The sequence below is a fragment of the Botrytis sinoallii genome (assembly GCF_014898435.1).
Source record: "Botrytis sinoallii strain Bc 23 chromosome Unknown BSIN_013, whole genome shotgun sequence".
NCBI classification, from domain to species: domain Eukaryota; kingdom Fungi; phylum Ascomycota; class Leotiomycetes; order Helotiales; family Sclerotiniaceae; genus Botrytis; species Botrytis sinoallii.
In genome coordinates this window covers 593,297-616,070 of record NW_024066040.1, presented here as the reverse complement: position 1 = coordinate 616,070, position 22,774 = coordinate 593,297, and the positions used below count along the sequence as shown (strand labels likewise).

Sequence of the window (22,774 nt, the reverse complement as noted above, 5' to 3'; positions counted from 1 at the left end):
ATTAGTATTTACGCTGCCATCAAATACCTGCCTAGGTAGTAGTGCTTCTTGAAACTGGAATCTAGACAACCTTGTGCTCACATGTATATGAAGGTAAATCTTGAGACATCTATACAAATGTTTATTTTATTGTTCACTTCGCACAACGCCAAGATCTATGGTTGCTCATTAATTCATTAAAATTTTGGTGTTCGATTTGACATTGTTGGGTGGTCAGATTATACCACGCATGTTGCATTGATATACGATCGCATACTCCGTGCAGGCAATGCTTTCTCTGTAGCATCTGATGACCATTGCTTCACCCTGGGGAAGATGGGACCCCGCTCCTGTCCTCTCTCTTCGAGGACTATAACCACGCGATCATTACGACTGCGCTAATCTGTACTAAAGCTTAGTAAATTGTCCTATTTCTTCTTCTCTTGAATTTCCTCAGGTAATGGTTTCAAGACGATGTCCTCGAGTCGGATTGTTGGATTGACTCTGAAGTGGCATCACGACGGGCGTTTGAACGAACACCACGGAGCCATTCCAATCTATGATAGTCCCTACGGTACTTTTTGGTTTCGAATAATCGTCTTGTTCATCAATAACCCCCAGTTTGATTGTTCCAGGGAGACTGTTCGCTCCTAGAGTCGCCCCCATATTCATTTTGACTGTAATCATTGCTTGTCTGAGCAGGAGACCACCCCGAGCTGCTAGCTACGTCGAAATCCGTGGATACTGACTTTCCCTTGTTGCTCATTTGAGGTGAGCTATCACTCTGGTCACTAATATCCATAGCAGAGAAAACCGCCTTCATGTCCTGCACGTCTTTGCTCTCAGCGTTCTTTGGCAAGGAGGTTCGATCCTCGACAAATTTTCTTATCGATCGAATTATTGGATGATATAGTTCGTCGTTTGGTAACCACCAATGCATGCAAGAATTATCTCGAAATAGTTCTGCCATTTTGCTCCTGAACGCGAAAGTTTGTATGAACCTGATTATTGTGTTAGCAGTAGAAAATCTGTGAATGGAAGTACATATCACCCCTGAGACTCTATCGTTGCCAACTTTCGGCGCATCCACATATTATATGCTTCATCTTTGGATAGAAAGAACACAGCAATACCAAGACCTCCTTGGAGGCCAACGGCTGCCCCTTTTGGTGTCTCTGGATGATGCAAAATTGCCTCATACATCTGACATAAATCTTCGGATAACCTGTTCATAACTTCAAAATCAGGTGGCATCTGCATCGCCTGAGCAGTATGCAGCCCATGCATCAAGGCTACAGCATACCGATCCATCGAATCTATGTTAATCGCCCAAAGCGGCCCACGATAAAGTACACCTGGCATGCGTGGATCAAATAGACTCCCGAGTTGTGCTGGGGGGAAATCTGTGACCAAATATCGACTATCCAGCAGCGCTGGGTCCATATTGTCTTTCCAATCCTTCATACGCTGTGTCATCTTTGCATTTTCAAAGATAAATTGTTCATGAGTAATTTCTCCTTTTCCTTGCTTCGCAAATAACGTCGACATCTCTTTGCCTACAAGACGCATTGCTGACGCCTGATGCTCCAATTTCCATACTAGATTATCTGGTTCTTGCGCGATTCGATTCTTGAAATATTCCTGTGCATATGAAAACCATTCTCTTGAAATCGAGGCATCAAAACCACCCATAATCCCAGCCATGACATCGAAACGTGTATACCATCCGAAAATGGCGCGGCCTATACCTGTCTCGAAGATTGTTTGTGGGGAAAATAGATCTACCAATATTTCGTATGCAGCCTTTTGATGGCCTAAAAGATTCGCCCAATCCCCGAGATACTCCTATAAGTAATCAGCACTTCATCCTGGAATATTCATTCGCGGTACATACTTCGATCGTTGCCAATTGTAAGATAGCTAAAATTGTACCTGTAGTATGTCGAGCACCATTCTTTAGTGAGACTAAAAGCAAGGATACTGCTTTATTGTAGTACTGTAGAAAGTCTTGGATTTTGCCTTCTTGTTTCTCTACTGCATATTGGAAAGCTGAAAACCCTACCACTGCGTAGAGAAGTGGTTCATGTCGGATGGCGACATCCAATAACAATTTGTGAATGAAGCCCTCATTGTTGGACCTCAAGCTGTAATGCATGAAGGTGATATTTTGGCAATAATATGTCAAGTAAAATTGTAGATCGGGTGGTAAATGCGACCAGCTGTTCCTCGAGTTGTCGGATCCCAAGTCATTTGCGAATGTCTGGTCGTAAAATTGAGGACTACTGCCAAATTGCTCAAATGAAGAATACCCAATAGAGCCTTCAGTTGAGGGTGTCGGAGAAGAGCCTGTTTCTTGTATCAAAGACGGGGTCTCTGAGCTTTGCCTTGTGCCACTTTTAATACGAGTGGAAGAATTCGAACTGTGTGCGCTGGCATTGAGGTTCGAACTATTTTTCGAATACTTGGATTGGCTTTCGACCTCATCTTCATCTCGGATAACCTCCAGACGCTCAACGTCTCGGTCCTCGTATTCATCTTCAGATGAACCAGGGCTTTCTGATGGCTTTGACTGCCCAACTTTAGATGAAGTGTTTCCCGCACCCTTTGCCGGTTTCTGCACATCTGGGTATACACATTCTCGATTGCCTTTTGTGCATCCTATATGTTGAGGTTAGCAGCATGTTACAAAATATAAGCTCATAATCTCACTATCACATTTTGGGCGGTGTTCGTCACACTAGAAAGTTAGCGCACGTTTTTTGAAAAAATGCAATTGCCAAATGAGTACCTTCACTCGTCTACTACGACAAGTATAACAGCCAGATCTTGTCCGACGATGCTTCACATGCTCGATTCCCTGGCTTGATTTTCGTCGATTTGTTTTCGGAATGGGCCCAATCATCGCTATGTCCTGGGCCCCAAAAAGATAGTTCAGATCCGCATAGGACCGGGCCGAACTTAGGAACTGTTGAGAATGCTGTGCATAAGGGTCGCGTTCGAGTGTAAGAAGATGCTGGCCCGGTATTGATTGCTTAGACAGGTCTAGGCGACCTGTACCAGCCATGATGATAACGAGACGTGGTGAGCTACGAGCAGCACCTTCCGTACAAAATTCAAATAGATTGGAATGTAAGTTAAGTTGTAGTTTCCTAAGCACCTTCTACATCAAACTATCTGCTCTATTGTGGAATTTGGAGCAGTTGTCGGAGGTACTCCAACCTTGGTGGGGACTGTAAAGGGTATAATCTTCAAGTACAGCAGTCGATGATGTATGAATGGATCAGCATATACATTTATGGAGCACACGGATAGCTGAAGTTTCGACCGTTCTGGAAGTACCCAGCTTATGCACAGTGCCCTTCCGTGGTGATGTCTGGCAATATAGATTTGGAACTGGTTGCGGTGTACAGTTCTTTTGTCATGTGGTGTGGATATTAAAGTTTAAATAAGATGAAATGGCACAAAACCTAATCCATAGAGCTATCGAAGGGTTTCTGGAAATGCAAGCCTAGCTAGCTGCATCGGAATTGAGATGCAGCAAGGCGAGGGGGGTTTTAGTTGTCCAACGAATAATATGATCTGATGTCAGGATCTGGAATATATCCAATGTTAATATAATCAGAGAAAGGGGGATTTATCTGCCGGAGGTCGCATACGTGTAAGTCCTGACAGGAGGAAGTGGGTGATTAGAGTCCAGAAACAGCTGTAATCTCGAGATTTGATTACTGATGTGACGACTAGACAAGGTCACTCATCTGTCTCGATAATCTTGTGAGAATCTATAATGCGTCGTAGACCCAAATTCTGGGAGCTGCAATCTAGGGTGGGGTTGGTCAAGATGAGAATTTCTGTGCATAGGAAAGTATGTAGCAATTCTTTTGTGGATTTGGAATATAAGGAACAGGAGAGTTTTGGATTGTGGGTGGTGAGCTGCAGTACAATGTGGAGATGATTTTAAGGAGCGCCACATTTTCTGTCTGTGCAAGTTCTGGTGACAAGGTCCAGGGGGTCAGACCAGTCAAGAAGAACAACAGATATTCGGGTTCCAAAATGTCAGATGTTGTTTTTTGGATGCCTCAACGTGCAGCTTTGAAATCACCGAGTTGAGTGTTTTTAAGGTTTTTCATGACGAACGTGCACTAAGAGAATGGAGAACAGCTTCCATTCCACCATCTAGATGCATGAAACCAAGCATGCATAGTAGTATCCAGAGCCAAATCAATGGAAAGGCGCCCTCGTAGTACTTGAGCTCCACACAGCACTATTAGGCTCGTACTCGCAGCAGTTACCATGGCGAAGATTGGTAGGTCATGACTTCTACTTGTCCGGAAACAGATATTATTAGGTCAACAGTCACGAAGGATCAAGATCTAATATAGGATTCCAGAATTCCAGAGTTCCAGAATCCCAGAATCCCAGAATCTCAGGATCCCCGAATCCCAGAATCCCCGAATCCCAGAATCCCAGCTCAAAATCTCAACACATCGATCGGGATATAGAAAACCTAGGACTTGGTAGAGACATGATGAGGGGCCGGGACATCAGGCTCAGTGAGTGCATAGAGACCTTCAATGAGAGCCGGGGTAATGTTCCAAATAGGGTGGTATCAATATTGAACTCAATTTATAGCGTCCGGCTTGGAGTCGGGCGATGTGATTAGCAGTGGTGCAACAGATGGCAACGATCGGGACAACCCTGTGCCGTGCCGGTAGTGGTGACAGTAATTCGATGCATTTAGCTCATCATCAACGTTTTTTAGCCACATAAAAGGTCGCTCTTTTACCTCACGGTGCATTTCTCAAGCGTGTTGACCAGCATCGATGGGTAATAGGTATTTTGCAACCTGCCAATGGTGCCTGTACATTTCAGCTAGTATGTAATTCCATCGTCGGAGAACAATTACCATGAGAAAACTCTATTGGTCTCGGAATTGGGAAAAGCTGTCTAGTGCCGGAGTGTTCCCCCAAAGCAGTAAATTGGTGGCAGGAAGTCGACCAGGTAAGGACGGGCCGACAATCGATCATGCCCGAACCAAGGTGATGGGACTTCATTCCTTCGTAAGTGCATACCGAGCTGGAATTTAGATCAATGACTTAATGTATGGGAAATAGAAAACGGCATTAGTTTTGATCATCAAACACCTCGTCTCGTAATGTTGCGCTCAAATGCGGATGTATGTGCTTGCCATTGAGACTAATGCTTTGAAGATGTCTACTTTCCACCTGCTTGTCCATGTAGTATGAAGTATGGTGGCATATTGTTGCTGCTCTAGCTTCACGCAACACCGAGGTTGATCTGCATTGGATGAAAGAGGAAGGCGACGAACAGGGCTCCGGAAGGCTTTGGATATTTATCCGTGGAAGAATTTGTAGATCATTTTGCGTACGGAGTATGGCTGTGTTTGATAACCCCGTACGACTCAGAGAACGAACCACACACAGGTGGGCGATGGTGATACAAAATGACAATCATGAATTGTTCCCCAGCCATCTTACATGTACACAAATCTCAAAACCGATAATTAGGCATAATTGCGGTATTTGATAGGTGGATGAGATGGTGGGAGCGATGTGAAGGGAATTCTCGAATTTGTCTCGTCTCTCATTGTTCATTTAGGCTAAATGCATTCATGGCAAAATGTCCGGATTAGTTGAAGAATGAAAGCGGTGTCACACAACCTTATTTGAAATGGTTATCCTCGCATCCTCGCATCCTCACACTCTCACAATATAACAACATATCATCATTCTGCTTTTACGGTATGCACAGAAGCTCAATTCTGAGGACTCTGAAGTTCAAATACGATTACGATACGATACGATACGAATACATCAAAATCAGACAAAATCCACTTCTAATTGGACTCAGATGTACCACCTTTTCGGTGCTGGACTGAATCCTCATATCGACATGGTGAAGGTGGCGGCTCCACGGGCAAAGCACTAGAATACTTTTAACTCCACCGCGAATCCTTAATTGTGCCATGTGTCCTTCTCCCATGGCAAGTTCCTTGGTGTGATGTCAGAATGTCAGACTTGCAGCGCAACTTTTTTTTAATTATATAGAATTGGACCGACACATCCTCATGTTCTTCTGTTCATCATTTGTCGGCCCATAAGATCTAGCTTTTGGGTCTGGATTTACTCTAAAGAATTGATCTACCTATCCACATTGTACGATCATCACCTAATAGATCTGCAAGGCAAATAGTAATAATCTACTGGTGGAAGTATTTCCCATGGATTTTCTACTATATCGAACGGTCCAAAATCACACCAAGAAGATTTTTACACCAACTGGTAATTTCAAGCAGTACTTCGTACATCTGAGAATCGAGTTGTCCCCATTGCAGCCTCTCAAGATATGTGATCGATTGTATACCAATTTCTACCACTAGCCCTGAATTGCCGCTGGATTAGTTCGTTCACATCCTGTACTTTAAACCCCATGTCGTTTTGCAAAGAATAATGGAGACTTCGTGGAGACTGCCGGGGCATTTACGTTACTTAGCGACGATCATGGCATGAGCCTGGTAAGACTTCGACGATTGGTCCTCCATTGCTAGTTCGGCCGCAACCTATCACACCCCTCGGTCGGCACCGAATCGAGCAAGAACCCGTTCCACTTCAGAGGTTAATATCGACCGATTTTTTCCCCAACTTCCTAATGTCGATTGGCAAATAAGGGTTGTTGGATATATAATACGATGCTATACTTGATGTAATTCTACGAAGTTCGTTTTTACAGTATTAGATTATAGCTCATGAATTTCTGGTCTTGACAGGCTGATAATGTATGAATGAGTGAAGTGAAGTCTGAGAAGTCTATAAACTGTTTATAATCGTCGACTTGCAAATACATCAATGTTAGTAGAGCATGCAATGAAATTTCCCTAAGTAAACAGTCGATTTGCTTCCTGTTGAACATCATAGGCACAAAGACATCACGTTCATGTGCAATATAACTCTTCTGCCAAGTGGCTGCAATTGTTTGCAATTCTAGTCTATTTAACAACAAGTGCTGAGTAAACCTTTTTTTCTAAATCCATGACAATGCCAGATATCTCGAATGAGTGAGAGCATATCTGGGAGAAAACAATAACCACCCCTGGGCTTTGGGCCAGATGGTTCTCTTAGAAAACCTCAATGGGAGGTAACGAAAAACAACCAAGGAAATGAAATGCCATCCATACCATCAGGATATTCAGAAACGCGAAATTTCATCCACAACACCCAATTAAATCCTAATCTCCTAAACGAGGAGGACATTCCAAAAACAAATGGAACAAAAAATTCACATCACATGCAACTCGAGAGCCTGACTCTCTCCAGTGATGTACTGTTATCCAAAGGAAGGGACTCTATTGATATCTTGAGTTGTATTGCTGAAAATCCTGAAAACTTAAGATACGGTACACTGAGCTCTTCATCAATGGCATTCTCAAATCTCGCTATGGGTTGAAGTATGACTGATCGTATTGTCTGAGTAGTTATAGCCTTGTACAGGCGGTGCAGGGTCTGAGACGGTCGCAGGTGGTGTGCAACCACGTCTGGAAGTATGTCTGCCAGATCCTGTGGAACGATGTCTGCTAGATTCTGTAGAATAATATCTGCTAGATTCTGTGGGAAGATGTCTGTCAGATCTTGTGGAAATATGTTTGTCAGATCCTGTGGAATGATGTCTGCCAGATTCCCCGGGACTATATCTGCTAGTCTCTCGGGAATAGGATTTGTTTTTAGGCGATGCAGGATATGAATCGGTTGTAGGTGACGCATGATTGTCCCTGCTTTCGGATCCGTCAGGCGCTAGGTATTGATTTTCGTGTCTAGACGGTGCAACACCAAAGTCGGTCGCAGGCAAACAGGACTTGCCTTCGTTGGTCGGAAACGATACTGCGAGTTCTGTATTTTCATACACGACAGGGTTCGCAAGAAGATGAAGAGACGTTCGTGCCAAATTTGAGAAGTCTTCGTCGTGAAACCATTCCATAGCTTCTGAATGATCACTTTCTATTTTTGTTTTCCTAATCTGCGAAACTTCGGTTCTTCTCTTTCTCTTCTTTTCTGCCTTCTTGGGGTCATTTGTACGCTCAGATGCCCTTAATTCCCGTCTTTTTTGGTTAGACTTATCTTTCCTCTCTCTCGATTCTTGAGGGGTTCGTTCAGCGGCTTTCTTTGCTTTTGTTTCGTTGTTTTTCGCTCTCTGCATCTCTGCTTTCTCGGGATTTTCTTTGGCGTTCTTTTCATATAGTTCTTTTCTTCTCTTTAACTTCCTGTCTGTTGCCTCGGGGTTATTTACACGCTCTTCTTCAATCTTTTCATGTCTCTTCTCTAACCTCATTCTCTTTTCTTCAGGGGTTTCTCTAGCGATTTTCTCTGTTTGATAACGCTGCTGATATGCATTTTGCTCAATCTCTTCTCTTCTGGTGTTCTATTATCAATCGGCATGGTTTTGATCTGTAGATAATAAAATCGAAGTTGAGAAAATGCCAAGTAGATGATCCAGCTATTTGGTTGATTGGTTGATTGGTTGTTTTGTTTTGGATATTTGATTTCGAGTTGATTTGGGAAACGGATGGAGGGGATACTTCGAACCCTATTAAGCATATTTGATTTCACTTGGGCGAGCTTTGAGGGAGAGATTATGACAGGGAATTTATCAATTTAAATGCTGAAATGACAGTTCTGACTCGATATCAACACAATGACTGTGAGAGATTGTGACTAGAATTTGTCAATTTGAATGCTGAAATGATGGTTCTGACTCGATATCAACATAACGATTGTGAATAGCGATCTTTATGAGTAAGAACAGGCCATAAGTGACTGGAAACAGACATATCACTAATATTAGCGGGTGCACGAAATTGTGAGGACAACCATAGATCTGAAGATAGCTTTTGCATTATTATCTTGACATCCCAATGACAAAGGAAAATGAAGAATCAGTGAGGTTCCACACAACTCCAGAGCTTGATTTTTCTCTACCAATGCGGTACAACGTGGTTAGCCAGATAGAGAGGCTTTGGATGTCTTGATCTTCATATTGGTGCCCGTTGTTAATAGAAATTTCCTTTCTCATCACAGAAGTTTCCTTTTTCATCCTGTTTTGGTTCATACTTGGCCCACCATTTATTAATACATGTAGGATCATACCCACTGTATGCTGTTGGTATTTGAGTATTGTGAGATACTGAAGGTTGATGATTGGTTACAGATAACAAATCACGATGACTGTTTATGGGCGGTGCGAATGGTGTTCTGAGTCTTGCGGATTCATGCTCAGCAAGCCTTACAGGTTTTGTAAGATCGGAGCTTCTTGCAAGACCAGAGCTTCTTGAACCAGAGCTTCTTGGAAGACCGGAGCTTCTTGTAAGATCAGAGCTTCTTGAACCAGAGCTTCTTGGAGCAGAGCTTCTTGCAAGTGATGAGGGACTTTTGTTCTTGTTTATACGTGGTCCAGGATTATAATAGCTTGCAGGTGGCAGGTCAGATCTGCTGTTCGCTGTTGGCATTTGAGTACTGTGAGGTACTGGGGATTGATAATTGGTCACAGATGACAAATCACAATAGTTGCTTATAGGTGATGCGAATAGTGTTCTGGTTTCTGTAGACTCATGCTCGACAGGCATCATAGGTTTTGCAAGTAATGAGGGATTGTTGTTGTTGTTCATGCGTGGTCCAGAATTATGATAGCTTGTAGAGCGCAGGTCAGATCTGCTGTTCGCTGTTGTTTTTGATAACTGGGATACATTAAGTATTCAGAATTGTTCATAGACGAGAATCATGATAACTGGTATGTGCTGAGTGTTGAGGATCGCTCATAGACGATGAATGATCATGACTGGTTGCTGGTTGTGTAGAGATAGTCGGAGGTACTGAACTTCTCATACTAGTCATAGCAAACGTAGCATTATGATCTTGTCTCGGGGGGTCAGGATAAGTAGGACCTTCGGGGCGTGCAGGGCCCACAGAACGATTGTCGCTTGTAAGTAATTCGCGGCTATCGTTGCTCTCGTATCCTGTTGCTTGTTCTTCCGCCGCCTTTTTATCCTTCTCCATTTGACGTCTAACCTGATGACCTAACTTGCGTTTCTGAAAGGCCGCTTCTTCTGCTTTAGGGTCCTTCCCATGCATTATTGCTTTTATTTCCCGTTTTCTTCTATTATTCTCCTCTTTCCTCGCTCTCGTTTCTTCAGGGCTTTCTTTGGCGGCTTTATTCGCAATGCAACGCTGTTGAGATTCACTGCGTTTCTTTCTTCTCTCTTTTTCTTTTAGTATATCATCATAGGTCGGCATGGTTTTGATCTGTAGGTAATAAAATTGAAGCCGAGAAAAGGTTGAGTAGACGACCCAGCTATGCCGAGGTCGTTAGTGATGTATGTTGGGCCTTGACGTAGTGATGTATGTATGGCCTGAGCTTTGAGCCGGTGTCTGATATCGAGCTATATGGCCGAGACGGAGTGGTGATGGTCGGATCTGGTAAATGGCTTGATGTAGAGAGGTAATATGAAGTTACGATATGGAAGGAATTTGGAGAGCGATATGGAGGTGACAGAGTGTACTCGTAAATGATTTGACGAGGTTTGTGTTCAAGTAATTTGTATTGGAGGTCTTCTGGTAGATGTTTCGAGTGTGTTTGTATTCGATTATTTTGCTCTGGATATTTGTGTTCGAGTTGGTTTTGGAAATGGAGGGAGGGAGATTGCTTTGAACCTACTTAAGCCCATTTGTCCTTGCTTTGGCGAGGTTTGAGAGAGAGGTTATGACTGAAAATATCCTCGTATTATGACTAGAAATGGTCAATTTGATTCCCAAAAAGACGTTTTGACTCCCTTCAACACAATAACTGCAGCGAATAAGATTCATTGATGGTAAGAGGCCACAAGTGACTGGAATTAGACAATATGACGCGGGGTTTGAACTTTTGACTCCAAATACGCATAATAGCTTGAAAAATATTTCATCGTGACTGGAAGTCTCTTTATTTGATGACGAGAAAGAGATATTCTGATTCCTAGCAGCTACTTCTCGACCCAATATCGATATAGTGACTGGAAAATATCCTCTATCAGTGGAAATAGGCTCACAAGTGACTGAAATTAATGACATGACGTATCTTTTTCGACTTTGTTCGACTGCGAATAAGCATGATGATTGGCAAGAATTACCTCCACGAGTGGGAATTGGCAGACGGATGACTAGAAATGAACATATTGATTCATTACTAGATCTTGACTCGAAATGCACATGGTGGCTATGAATAACCACGCCCATGAACATGAGAACTACGATGATTACCATGTCTGCAATGATATGTGATTCGAAATGTCAGTATTCAGTGTTATGAGTATGGAGTATGACTAGAATAATCGATACTGACTGTTTGTCTAGCATCTTGGACCCATGGCCGACATATTCACTTGTATTATCACGCCATGATTAAGTAAAGTCGTGTTTATCGTATATGATTTGAAATGTTGACTCGAGATATTGTATTCTGCGTGGGAATGGAAAGAATGATAATCGGGGGCAGTAATGATATACACTTACAACGCACCACATGAAGAATCCGAGTTCTCCCGTTGACCTTTCACTACCCGTAGCCTATTTACCTAGAAGTCCCATCCACTCTCTTGGCTGGCGAATCTTCAGGAATAGAGGTGCTCTCGAACTTTCTGACAACCCTTTCCCCTTTATCGCCCGCTTAGTGCTAATAAATCAAGGGTAATCTGAGCTTCATATCAATTCTTACCTTCCCACATATATACTCAGCGCACATGAGACTATCTGCCGTACATATATGGAGGCTCAAACGATCTCATTATACATGGCCCTCGAGACCTCACCTAAATATATATATATATGTGTGTGTGATCCCAGATCCAGTTCCTACCATAAGAAGAGTCCCTCAAAATGAAGTATTACCACCAGGCCAAACAAACCTTCTATCCGGTGCGTGATAGGTTCATGTTTTGGAAAAGCCTTTCCATGAAAGCTCGATAGAGATTCCCTGAGCATAATAGGCAATTGACGTACGAAGTGTTCTGGTCAAAAGACATCAGGAAGGTGTCGATAATCGTGCTTTGTAGGCACGCGAATACTTGATGCACAATTCATCAATGAGCCGAGGCACTACCCATCTTCCACGCTTCAGACGAAGCTTTCCTGGTAGAAGAGTTCTGAAGACAGTATAACAAATGATATAAAACTGAAGAAAGGAAATTGTAAATAATTTTAGATTTATTGTCACTGACTTAGAATGTATCCAGCTCGCTTGAGCGTTCGTGCGATTGGCCTACCACAGTCTTCTCCATCACCCATTGCCAACATGGACATAGTACTACCCCCCCCCCCCCCTTTCTTATTCAACTGCAGTGTCTGCAGCTTCCAGCCCAAGCAACCCTTGAACAGACTTATGTTAAGCAATTCACAAGAAAACTACAGTATCTGATTCCAGGCTACTACACTCTTCACCTTATCTTGTTAAACTCTCCTTGAATTTTGGCGAGTGGGTGCTGGTGAAAATGTTCTGAATATATCTTTCCGGTGAGTGTTGAATATCTGAGATCAGTGAGCTTAGATCTACCACAAAATAAACCAGAAAATAGATGCACTTCGATTCATCATGCCAGTTGATATTTTCGAGGTGTCGTCTCTCTGTGCTACATTGACTTCTGCTCGTGGTAAATCATGTAGAATATGGAATTATTGCACGACTGTTAATCAACGCACCTATTACTTCATAGTTATATATACTATTATTGATCTACTACATTGTCAATCCTATGCGCATTTTATTTGAGTGATGCGAAATTGTGCAGATTATTGATGAAAGTCTTCTGGGTCTGGTCTGGATAAACTTTAAGGATGAGGAGGGGTACGGAATGGAAGAACCAATTAATCCGAGGTTGCTGCGGACCCAAATTGTGTTGTTTACTCTCACGCGCAAATCAAAATATAAATATTTACGACTTTACGACCAACGATATTACGACTCAACACCGCCATAATGAGGGTAGTAGAAGTCATTATAGATGTATGTCTCATGAAATAAACTCACCAAAATCCTTTGATATCTTAACTAACTCATGTCCAGGGTTTCAAATCGTACGCTGTGCGTACTGTAATTTCAGGATGGTAAACAATGCAAACGAAAGATTCTTTGGTATATATTCTTACATCTGGTTTAGGGATGAGAGTTTCAATTCGATTACTGGTCTGAATGGTAGTGGTAAATCAAATATCCTCGACTCAATATGTTTTGTTCTTGGTATTACGAATATGACAACAGTTCGGGCGCAGAATCTTCAGGTAGATTATAGCCCCTCACATGGGCATGAAACGTATTGACGGGCCTCTTTAGGATCTAATATACAAGCGTGGACAAGCCGGAGTAACGAAAGCTAGTGTGACGATTGTTTTCGACAATCGAGACAAGAAGAAATCGCCCATTGGATTTGAGGAATATGCTCAAATCAGTGTTACTCGACAAATTGTCCTGGGAGGCACCAGCAAATATCTTATAAATGGACATCGAGCACAACAACAAACTGTGCAAAACCTTTTCCAATCCGTTCAGCTCAATATCAACAACCCTAATTTCTTGATTATGCAAGGACGAATTACAAAAGTGTTGAACATGAAAGCGGTTGAAATTCTTGCCATGATTGAGGAGGCGGCAGGGACACGAATGTTCGAGGATAGGAGAGACAAAGCTTTCAAGACAATGGCTAAGAAGGAAATGAAGGTTCAAGAGATCACCGAGCTATTGAAAGAAGAAATCGAGCCAAAGTTGGAAAAGCTGCGGACGGAGAAACGGGCTTTTCTGGATTATCAACAAACACAGAACGATTTGGAGAGACTCACAAGAGTGGTGGTGGCGCATGATTACTTGAAGAATCAAGAAAAGGTTGCCCAGTCAGCTAATGATCTCGAGCTCAAGAAACAACGGGCGATAGAATTGGAGGAATCGGCGAACCGATTGAAAAGCGAAATCTCATTCTTAGAAGAAGATATCAAACGGGTGAAGGCACAACGGGAGAAAGAATTAAAGAAGGGTGGAAAAGCGTCAGCTTTAGAAGAAGAGGTTAAGAAATATTCTCATGAATTGGTTCGACTGGCGACGGTCATGGATCTAAAAAAATCGAGTATGGCGGAGGAGCAGGAACGAAAGTTGGCAACGCAAAAGACGGTTTCCGAGATGGAATCTCTACTTAAGCAGAAAACCAAGGTTTACGAAAAATTACAATCGCAATACGACAAAGCCAAGGAAGATTTAGAGAAGCAAAATTCAGAAGCAGAGACAAAAGAGGAGCTTTTGCAAACTTTACAAACTGGTGTCGCATCCAAGGAAGGCCAAGAGAGTGGGTATCAAGGCCAACTACAGGATGCAAGGAATCGAATGAGTGCTGCATCCACCGAGGAAGAGCAAGCCAAATTGAAGATCACTCATCTTCAGAAGCGAGTCAAAGAGGAAGAACCCAGGTCGAAAAAGGCTAAAGAGCAGAATGCTGGACTACTTGGAGACCTTGAGGGATTACGATCTCAAGCTCAGAAACTCGAAAAGGAGCTTCAGAATTTAGGCTTCGAAGCAGGCAAGGAGGATGACATGTACAAGCAAGAATCGACTATTCAGCAAAACATCCGAAGAATTCGGGAACAGGCAGATGGACTGAAACGTAAAGTAGCAAATGTGGACTTCAATTACGCAGATCCTACCCCAAATTTCGATAGATCGAAAGTTAAGGGTTTGGTGGCTCAACTTTTCACAATTGACAAGAACCATACAGCTGCAGGAACAGCCCTCGAAATTTGTGCAGGTGGTCGTTTGTACAATGTTGTCGTTGACACGGAAGTTACTGGTACCCAATTACTTCAAAATGGAAAATTAAGGAAGCGAGTCACTATCATCCCTTTGAATAAGATTGCCGCTTTCCGAGCTTCAGCGGAAAAGATTGGTGCTGCTCAAAGAATTGCCCCGGGCAAAGTCGATCTTGCACTGTCCTTGGTTGGATACGATGAAGAAGTTTCGACTGCTATGGATTACGTATTCGGAAATACTCTCATCTGCGCAGATGCGGCTACAGCTAAGCGAGTTACGTTTGATCCTTCTGTTCGAATGAAGAGTATCACATTAGAAGGTGATTCTTATGATCCATCTGGTACACTGTCTGGAGGTAGTTCTCCAAACTCAAGTGGTGTTCTAGTCACTATGCAGAAGTTAAATGAGCTTAACAAAGAACTCAAATCACAAGAGAGAGAGCTGGCTGATCTTCAGGCCACCATTGCCAGAGAGAAGAAGAAGATGGATCAAGCACGAAAGATCAAACAAGAATTAGATCTCAAGTCTCACGAGGTCAAGCTTACGGAAGAACAAATCGGAAGCAACTCCTCCTCGTCCATTATCCAGGAGATTGAGAATATGAAGGCTAGCATTGTTCAACTCAAGCAAGACCTAGTCGATGCAAAGAAACGACAGGATGAAGCTACAAAAGATATCAAACGCATTGAAAAGGATATGAAAGAGTTTGACAGTAACAAAGATGGCAAGCTCGTTGAGTTGCAAAGCTCTCTTGATTCTTTGAGAAAGGCACTCACCAAGAACACTGCGGCTGTTAAGGCACTACATAAAGAGTTGCAAAGTGCCCAAATGGACACGGAACAAGTTGGAGGTGATCTTTCAAATGCCCAAGAACAACTCCAAGAAGTTGAGCAAACATTGAAAGCCCAGGAAGAGGAAATTACAAGTTTAGTCTCCGAGCAGGCCCAGGTCAAGGTTGGTAATCATCTAAAAATAATATGCACAAAACTAACATGGTGTAGGATTCTCATGATATCTCACAGGCACATCTCGACGATGAACGGGCTAAACTGACAGGATTTGATGATGAATTACATTCTCTTGAGCAAGCATCAAGATCAAAATCTTCTCGCATCACCGAAGAAGGTTTAGAAATGCAAAAGCTTGGTCATCAGATTGAGAAGTTTCACAAAGAGCAACAAGCGGCTGTGCAAACCGTATCGCATATGGAACAAGAGCACGAATGGATCGCTGACGAGAAAGATAATTTTGGTCGAATTGGAACTCCTTACGATTTCAAGAGTCAAAATATCGCAGAATGTAAAGCTACATTGAGGAATCTTACCGAGCGCTCTCAAGGGATGAAAAAGAAGATCAATCCTAAGGTTATGAACATGATTGAAAGTGTCGAAAAGAAGGAAATCGCACTCAAGAACATGATGAAGACCGTCATTAGAGATAAGAAGAAGATTGAAGAAACTATTAGCAGTCTTGATGAGTACAAGAAAAAAGCTTTGCTAGAGACATGGCAAAAGGTCAATAAAAATTTCGGGCAAATCTTCGCCGAACTATTACCAGGCAGTTTTGCAAAGTTGGATCCTCCTGAGGGAAAGACCATCGCCGATGGTTTAGAAGTCAAGGTGTCTCTTGGTAAAGTGTGGAAACAGAGTTTAACAGAATTGAGTGGTGGACAAAGGTATTTACTTCTCCGAGGTTTTTGACTACATGTACATTTACTAACTCACGAATTACAGATCGCTGATTGCACTTTCACTCATCATGGCTCTATTACAATTCAATCCAGCACCAATTTATATTCTCGATGAAGTAGATGCTGCGCTTGATTTGTCACATACACAAAATATTGGTCGTTTGATCAAAACTCGTTTTGGTGGTAGTCAATTTATTGTTGTTAGTTTGAAAGATGGCATGTTCCAAAACGCCAATCGCATTTTTAGAACGAGATTTAGTGAAGGAACGAGTGTGGTGCAGAGTTTGACGGCGGCAGATTTTAATTGATTGGTTTTTGAGGGGGACGGGAATCGACGATTAAAAAGGCAGGTTGTTCATTGAATGTTGGTCACTTGGGTCGATGGTGATGTGGATGAATGTATGGATGAATGGTGGGATGGGTGGTTGGATGGATGAATGAATGATGGCGTTGGTTTTATATGTATGGCGTATTGGGATGGGGAGCAGGCTTTGGAATTGGCGAAATCCTTTGAATGTTACCTACCTTGGCATGAGGGGGAGAATAGAAGGAGGGGGGAGGGGTGGGGGTGAATAACTGAAGTAATGATTGTATGAATGAATATGAATCTACAGATATGTAAAATGAAATTTTCGTGGTGATGTTATGTGAAATGATGATAGGATGGAGATGACAAGATGGTTAGGAATGGGATGGGATGGCATGGGATGGCTTGTATTTGTATTTGCATTTTTAATATTTGATATTTGTATCCCTATCTAGGTAGATAGTTTTTATTTTATAAATTACCCCAGTGTTCCCTTTGGTTTTTCTATGCATTGCAGGTGCGTTGCAACTTGCGTTGCGTAGGTGCATTGCATGGGGAGGTACTTACTGGAGCCTTGAAGGGACCTTGGAGGGAACTAGATTGGACTCGGCTCGGCTCGACTCAACTCGACTCGACTTGACTTGATTACCTAGGTAGATTAGATTGGAATGGATTGGATTGGAATGTTTGGGGTATGGATTCTTTCACATGTTATTCTTTCACATGTTATTTTTTACTTGGGATTTGGGGATGGGGTGCATGGGATGAGGTGGGATGGGATGGGATGGGATAGAATGGGATGGGATGAGGTACATGGGAGTTCGGTTGCTCGGTTGTGTGTTTGGATTTGGAGGTTTGGGAGTTGTGAGTTGCTGGTCGTGGGGAAGGGAGGGGGAGGGGGGGAGGGTGTAGATTCTAGATGCGATGGGAATCACAGGGTTGGATGGGAGATGGGATAGGATAATAGATAGATAGAATAGGATTAATTGATAGATAGATAGATAAATAGATTTAACTGTGTGTGTGTATGTGTGTATGTATGTGGTTCGGTGTATAGAGCCGAATCTGAAGTCTAGAATATGGAACTTTTAGAATGTGGGATATGGATCTAGAATATGAATGGACATAATGAAAATCTACGAAGTTGTTGCAATAGGAATTACAGAAACTGGATTGGATTGGATTGGATGGATTGATTGATTGATTGATTGATTGATTGATTGATTGATTGATTGATTGATTGATGATTGATTGATTGATTGATTGATTGATAAATAGATAGATAAATAGATAGATAAATAGATAGATAAATAGATAGATAATAGATAGATAAATAGATAGATAAATAGATAGATAAATAGATAGATAAATAGATAGATAGATAGATGAATAGACAGGCTAACAGATTCGATATACTTTGTACAGAATCGGGTTTAGTGTTGTGTATATTGTGTTTATTGTATACAATATGGTATAATATAATATAATATAATATGGCATCTCGAGGATATCTACGAGTACCTAGGTAGGTAATGAAATAAGTAGTAAAGTTACCTTTTACCTAGCTCCCTCGTAAAAAAAATAGAATAGAGATGGATACTCGTATACATATACAACACGATAGTGGCAAAAAACAAAATATGAAATATGAAATATAAAATACCTAGCAAGCCCGTGAACTTGTGAGTTTGTGAGATAATCTCGAATCGAATATGGATACGCGAGTATGTATACATTTCTTGATTTTCAAGCTTGTGAATTTGTATATGTACGAGGGCGTGTCTTTGATAATTGCCGGATCTATGCACAAGTACTTTTTCATATTAAAACTTATTTATTTTAAAATTCAATATTAAATTAATCAATATTATCATATATTTGAAATTTTATAAAATAATAATTTTTATTTAAAATCTAATAGTATAATTTTAGTTTTTTTTATTAAAGTTTTCAATTAAATCAAAATTTATATTGAATTTTTAATACTTAAACATTTCTATAAGAAATAATACTTATTTTAAGAATCAAATTTCTATATAGAATTTTATTATTAATTTAATTCAAAAATTAATAATTCTAATATCAAATTAATTATTAATTAAATCTCTTTGTATATTTCAAATTTTAAAGTTTTATAATGAATATTTGAATTATTATTTATTTATAAATATATCGAATAAAGTATGGTTTTGGTGAGAAAACTCGCTTAAATTTCAGCCTGGTATTTATCAAAGACACGGCCTCGTATGTTTACGGGTATCTAGGTATGTATGTATGTATGTATGTATGTATGTATAGAAAACGTGATGTGATGAAAGTTCGAATGCGGAGGCTCGGAAATTGGTTGGGATAGGATGGGATGGGATAGGATGGGATGGCCTTACGCATTTCGGAGTGCAAGGCCGAGTCCGAGGGTTGGGTTTGGGGGTTTGAACTTTGAGGATGGGTTTTGAGGGTGAGAAGCGAGTCCGAGTCCGAGGGTTGGGAGTGAGGGTGAGGTTTGAGATTGGGGAGGGGACTTTAGGGTTACAAATAGTGAGTTTGAAGAGGGTAGAAAGCGAGGGGTAGTTATTTTACAAGTAATAGATTGTATATGTATATTATATTATGTCTATCTTACTACACTCTCTTCTACTTTACTATGATATCAATCTACTAACTTTGATTCTTGAGCACCTTATACCTCGATATTATAAACCACGGAAACGGAATATAAAATATAAACACGGAATAGAATGGAAAAAGGAAAAGGAAAACGGACAATTTGATTATTAGAGCGAAACCGTTTGTTTCTGTTTATGAAGTATATACGAAGTACGAGTATTTGATTCCTATATCCTATCTGGTGGTATCTAGGGTAGGTATATCTTTTAGATTTAGATTTAGATTCAGATTTAGATTTTGGAATATTGAATATTAAGTAGAAAAACGAAAGGAAAAGAAGTTAGGAAGATTGATTGATGGAATACGCATGGTGTAGTGTACCTAGTCGTATATGACTTTGAAGTTATACTTTAATACTAAATAGATAGATAGATAGATAAATCCCAGGAACCTGGATTCCTGAGTATTGAGAGGAGAAAAGCGAATGCTAGCTAGGTAGGTAGGTGATGATAATGCGTTATGGTAGATATGGTAGATAGATAGATGGATAGATACGGTAGATACGATGTGATATGATGGGAGGGATAGATAGATAGATACGGTGAATACGGTGAATACGGTGAACACGGTGATGTGTATGTACCTACCTACCTAGTAGGTATGGAAACTAGGTAGGTATGTATATGACCTCAAGACAAAGTAGTATGTGTATTACTAAGCTGTATATACGAAGGATAGCAGCAAGAGCTCGCAAACAAACTGCAGCTAGTACCTACGTATCTACATGTGCATTAGTGTGCATTACGAACTAGGTTAACTAAACTAACCTTAACCTCTTATGCATTTATGGGAAGTTTGGAGTTTGAAGTTTGAAGTGAAGTTTGAAATTTGAAGTGAAGTTTAAATTTGAAGTGAAGTTTTAAATTTGAAGTGAAGTTTAAATTTGAAGTGAAGTTTAAATTTTATATATCTTTCTTTCTCTGGCTTGGATTTTTTCCGGTTGAGTGTGTACCTACTACCTACTTATAGTAGTAGTATTTTAGATTTATTAGGTGGGGGTTAGCTCCTAGTGTTGAGTTATATTGATGTGTTGATGTTGATGTTGATGTTGATGCTGATGCTGATGTATTTTTATCTCTATTTATGTATTATAACTTGTAAGTACTAGGTAGGTAAGGTAATAAAATAAAGTTATTACTCAAAGGGATTTGAAGATCAGGTTTACGAGTTCTTCCGGGTATCTCCTTTTCGAGGAGGAGGAGGAGTGATGGTTTGATAGGTGGTGAGTGGGTTGGGTGGATAGGGAGGTTTTCGATTCGGAGGGTTTCGTGGATGGGGAGGGTTATCGGGGGTTTGGATGGAGGGGAGTGAAGAGAAGAGAAGAGAAGAGAAGAGAAGAGAGAGAAGTTATTAGTGTGGAAGAAGTTTGAGAATCTTGGAAGGTTCTTGGATATTCATGATGATGATAATGATGATAATGGTGTGGATGGATTGGATTGGATTGGATTAAATGGAATCAATAGAATCAATGGAATGAATGGAACATGGATAGAAACTTGGAATAGGGGTCCTGGGGTATCGACTAGGTATGCTCGTAGGGAACTGGACTGGATATGATGGATCCCCATTTAAAAAGTGGTGGATGATGATACTTTGGATCAATGCTTGAGCAATGAGGACCGATTGAGTATCCATTATTAAAATGTTAATTGAGTGGTTTGTATGGAGTATATGTATGATTGTATGATTGTATAATTGTATCAGAGACCCCTATTTTGTCCTGTCTCTATATTATTATTATTTCCTCATGTGAAGTTTCTTGGGTTGAGAAATTGGTATGAAGATTGAGATTGGAGATTGGAGACTGGAGATTGAAGATTATCTTTTCTTGTTATGCGCTTTTCATCAGGTGATTATGTACCAGTATGTGCTAATGGATATCTTAGGTATCTTATCCTCACACCATAATGATTCTATATAAATCGAACATCTCTACTCACACCATATTAATCCCAGATACCAACCGAATACATCTGCTAATACCGAACCAAAAAATGGCTTCCAGAATCTAATCCAACAATCACGAAACCCTTTCACGGTAAATTAAATAAATAAATACATTACCACACCCCCCTACGTTGCTGAAAATCTAACCAGGGGCCGGGGGTTACATTGCATCTAGAAGATTATCGAGAAGAACGTTAGTGTGTAAGACCAGATGAAATTTCCATCCTGTAACGGAGATCTGGAAAAGAATCTAGTGGCCGAGACCAAGACCCTGATTTTTCTTTGCTTTATTTATAAAAATGGAATGAAATCGAATGAGTGGATGGTGGGCACTGGGCGTTGGAGTGAAGAGGGGCGTGGATGGGTTGTACGTCGTACCTTACGGATTGTGGGGCACAGTGGCTTGGATGGTACAGACTACGGTAGTGTGGTGGTAGTAGTACCGTAGGAGAGGTGGAGATGTGTATGTGTAGGGTGAGGGACCGAGAGTGTGAGTGGAGAGTGCAAAGGGATAGGAGAGATTGAGATTGGGGAGAGATTGGAAAGATGTGGTGAAGTTGTGATAACGTCAATTGAGATTGGAAACACCTAGCAGACTACTAGGTGACTTGACTAAGGGATTAACCAATAAAGATAACAAACTGGAGGTTACTTTGCTATGATATACAAAGTACATCAATATGAATTAAATGATATATACCGATCATCACTTGAATCAAACTGATGGACTCACTGACCGATAGACCAGACGGCACTTCCTCTTCATTCAAAGCACCATCCGTGACCCGTGACCTGTGACCCAACCTAACAAAGCGAAGCCAACTGGGAACTTTACCCGTTTGCACAGCCCATTCAGATCATCCCAAAGTGGAAAGCAGGACGCGCCTTCAGTTCCAACTTCCAAGGTAGATGATTCGAGTGCGCAGAGCAGACCCTTTCTTCTTCTCTTGGCGGTGGTGATTTAAACTTTTGCCTTTCGTCTCTGTGAGTGTGAGGAAGGATGTTTAATTCGAGGATCCTGGGACTTTTAAATCATTTCAATTTATGGTGATGTGTTGGGAGTGTGACGAACGTTTTGGATTTGGGTGTAGAGGAGAGGGAGGTGGAGAGAGGTAGAGAGGTAGAGAGGTAGAGAGAGTAGAGAGAGTAGTAGATTGAATATGTAGATTGAATATCATAAATACTGAACTCTTGAATTAGATACTGGAAATTGGATATTAAAACTCCTTTTTTCAATTCGCTTGAATTATAATTATATCCTTATTCAGCTGTACCGGACCATAATATATATCTACATCTCATATATCTCCATCTACCTCGATCGAAAAGCATGAATTCATACTCCCTCCTTTTATATTTGCCCC

The 22,774-nt window shown here is 41.1% G+C and overlaps 4 protein-coding genes across 4 annotated transcripts; 1 reads left to right on the top strand and 3 right to left on the bottom strand.

Annotated features, from left to right (window-relative positions):
- Window positions 1-109: 109 nt before the first annotated feature.
- On the bottom strand, window positions 110-4,033 carry EAF02_007620 (uncharacterized protein). The gene is made up of 6 exons (XM_038903668.1): window positions 3,636-4,033; window positions 2,768-3,571; window positions 2,689-2,716; window positions 1,874-2,637; window positions 1,031-1,824; window positions 110-980 (listed from the first exon to the last, which is right to left on the bottom strand). Exons 2-6 carry the CDS (start codon window positions 3,041-3,043, stop codon window positions 587-589), a joined length of 2,256 nt encoding a protein of 751 aa, XP_038756482.1. The 5' UTR covers window positions 3,044-3,571; window positions 3,636-4,033; the 3' UTR covers window positions 110-586.
- A 3,386-nt stretch (window positions 4,034-7,419) lies between these two features.
- Window positions 7,420-8,585, bottom strand: EAF02_007619 (uncharacterized protein; the record flags this gene model as incomplete). Its single annotated transcript, XM_038903667.1, has 2 exons — window positions 7,420-8,409; window positions 8,574-8,585. 2 exons carry the CDS (start codon window positions 8,583-8,585, stop codon window positions 7,420-7,422), a joined length of 1,002 nt encoding a protein of 333 aa, XP_038756481.1.
- Window positions 8,586-9,749: 1,164 nt separating this feature from the next.
- EAF02_007618 (uncharacterized protein) lies at window positions 9,750-10,277 on the bottom strand (the record flags this gene model as incomplete). The annotated part of the gene is made up of 1 exon (XM_038903666.1): window positions 9,750-10,277. One exon carries the CDS (start codon window positions 10,275-10,277, stop codon window positions 9,750-9,752), a length of 528 nt encoding a protein of 175 aa, XP_038756480.1.
- Window positions 10,278-12,990: 2,713 nt separating this feature from the next.
- EAF02_007617 (uncharacterized protein) lies at window positions 12,991-16,800 on the top strand (the record flags this gene model as incomplete). The annotated part of the gene is made up of 6 exons (XM_038903665.1): window positions 12,991-13,017; window positions 13,078-13,118; window positions 13,172-13,292; window positions 13,345-15,756; window positions 15,804-16,477; window positions 16,536-16,800. 6 exons carry the CDS (start codon window positions 12,991-12,993, stop codon window positions 16,798-16,800), a joined length of 3,540 nt encoding a protein of 1,179 aa, XP_038756479.1.
- Between the last annotated feature and the right edge of the window lie 5,974 nt (window positions 16,801-22,774).

Coding starts and splice junctions, on each gene's coding strand:
- EAF02_007620 (XM_038903668.1), bottom strand. CDS start 3,043: ATGGCTGGTACAGGTCGCCTAGACCTGTCTAAGCAATCAATACCGGGC. Junction 2,717..2,767: donor GTCGTAGTAGACGAGTGAAG/GTACTCATTTGG, acceptor CTAACTTTCTAG/TGTGACGAACACCGCCCAAA. Junction 981..1,030: donor GCAACGATAGAGTCTCAGGG/GTGATATGTACT, acceptor CACAATAATCAG/GTTCATACAAACTTTCGCGT.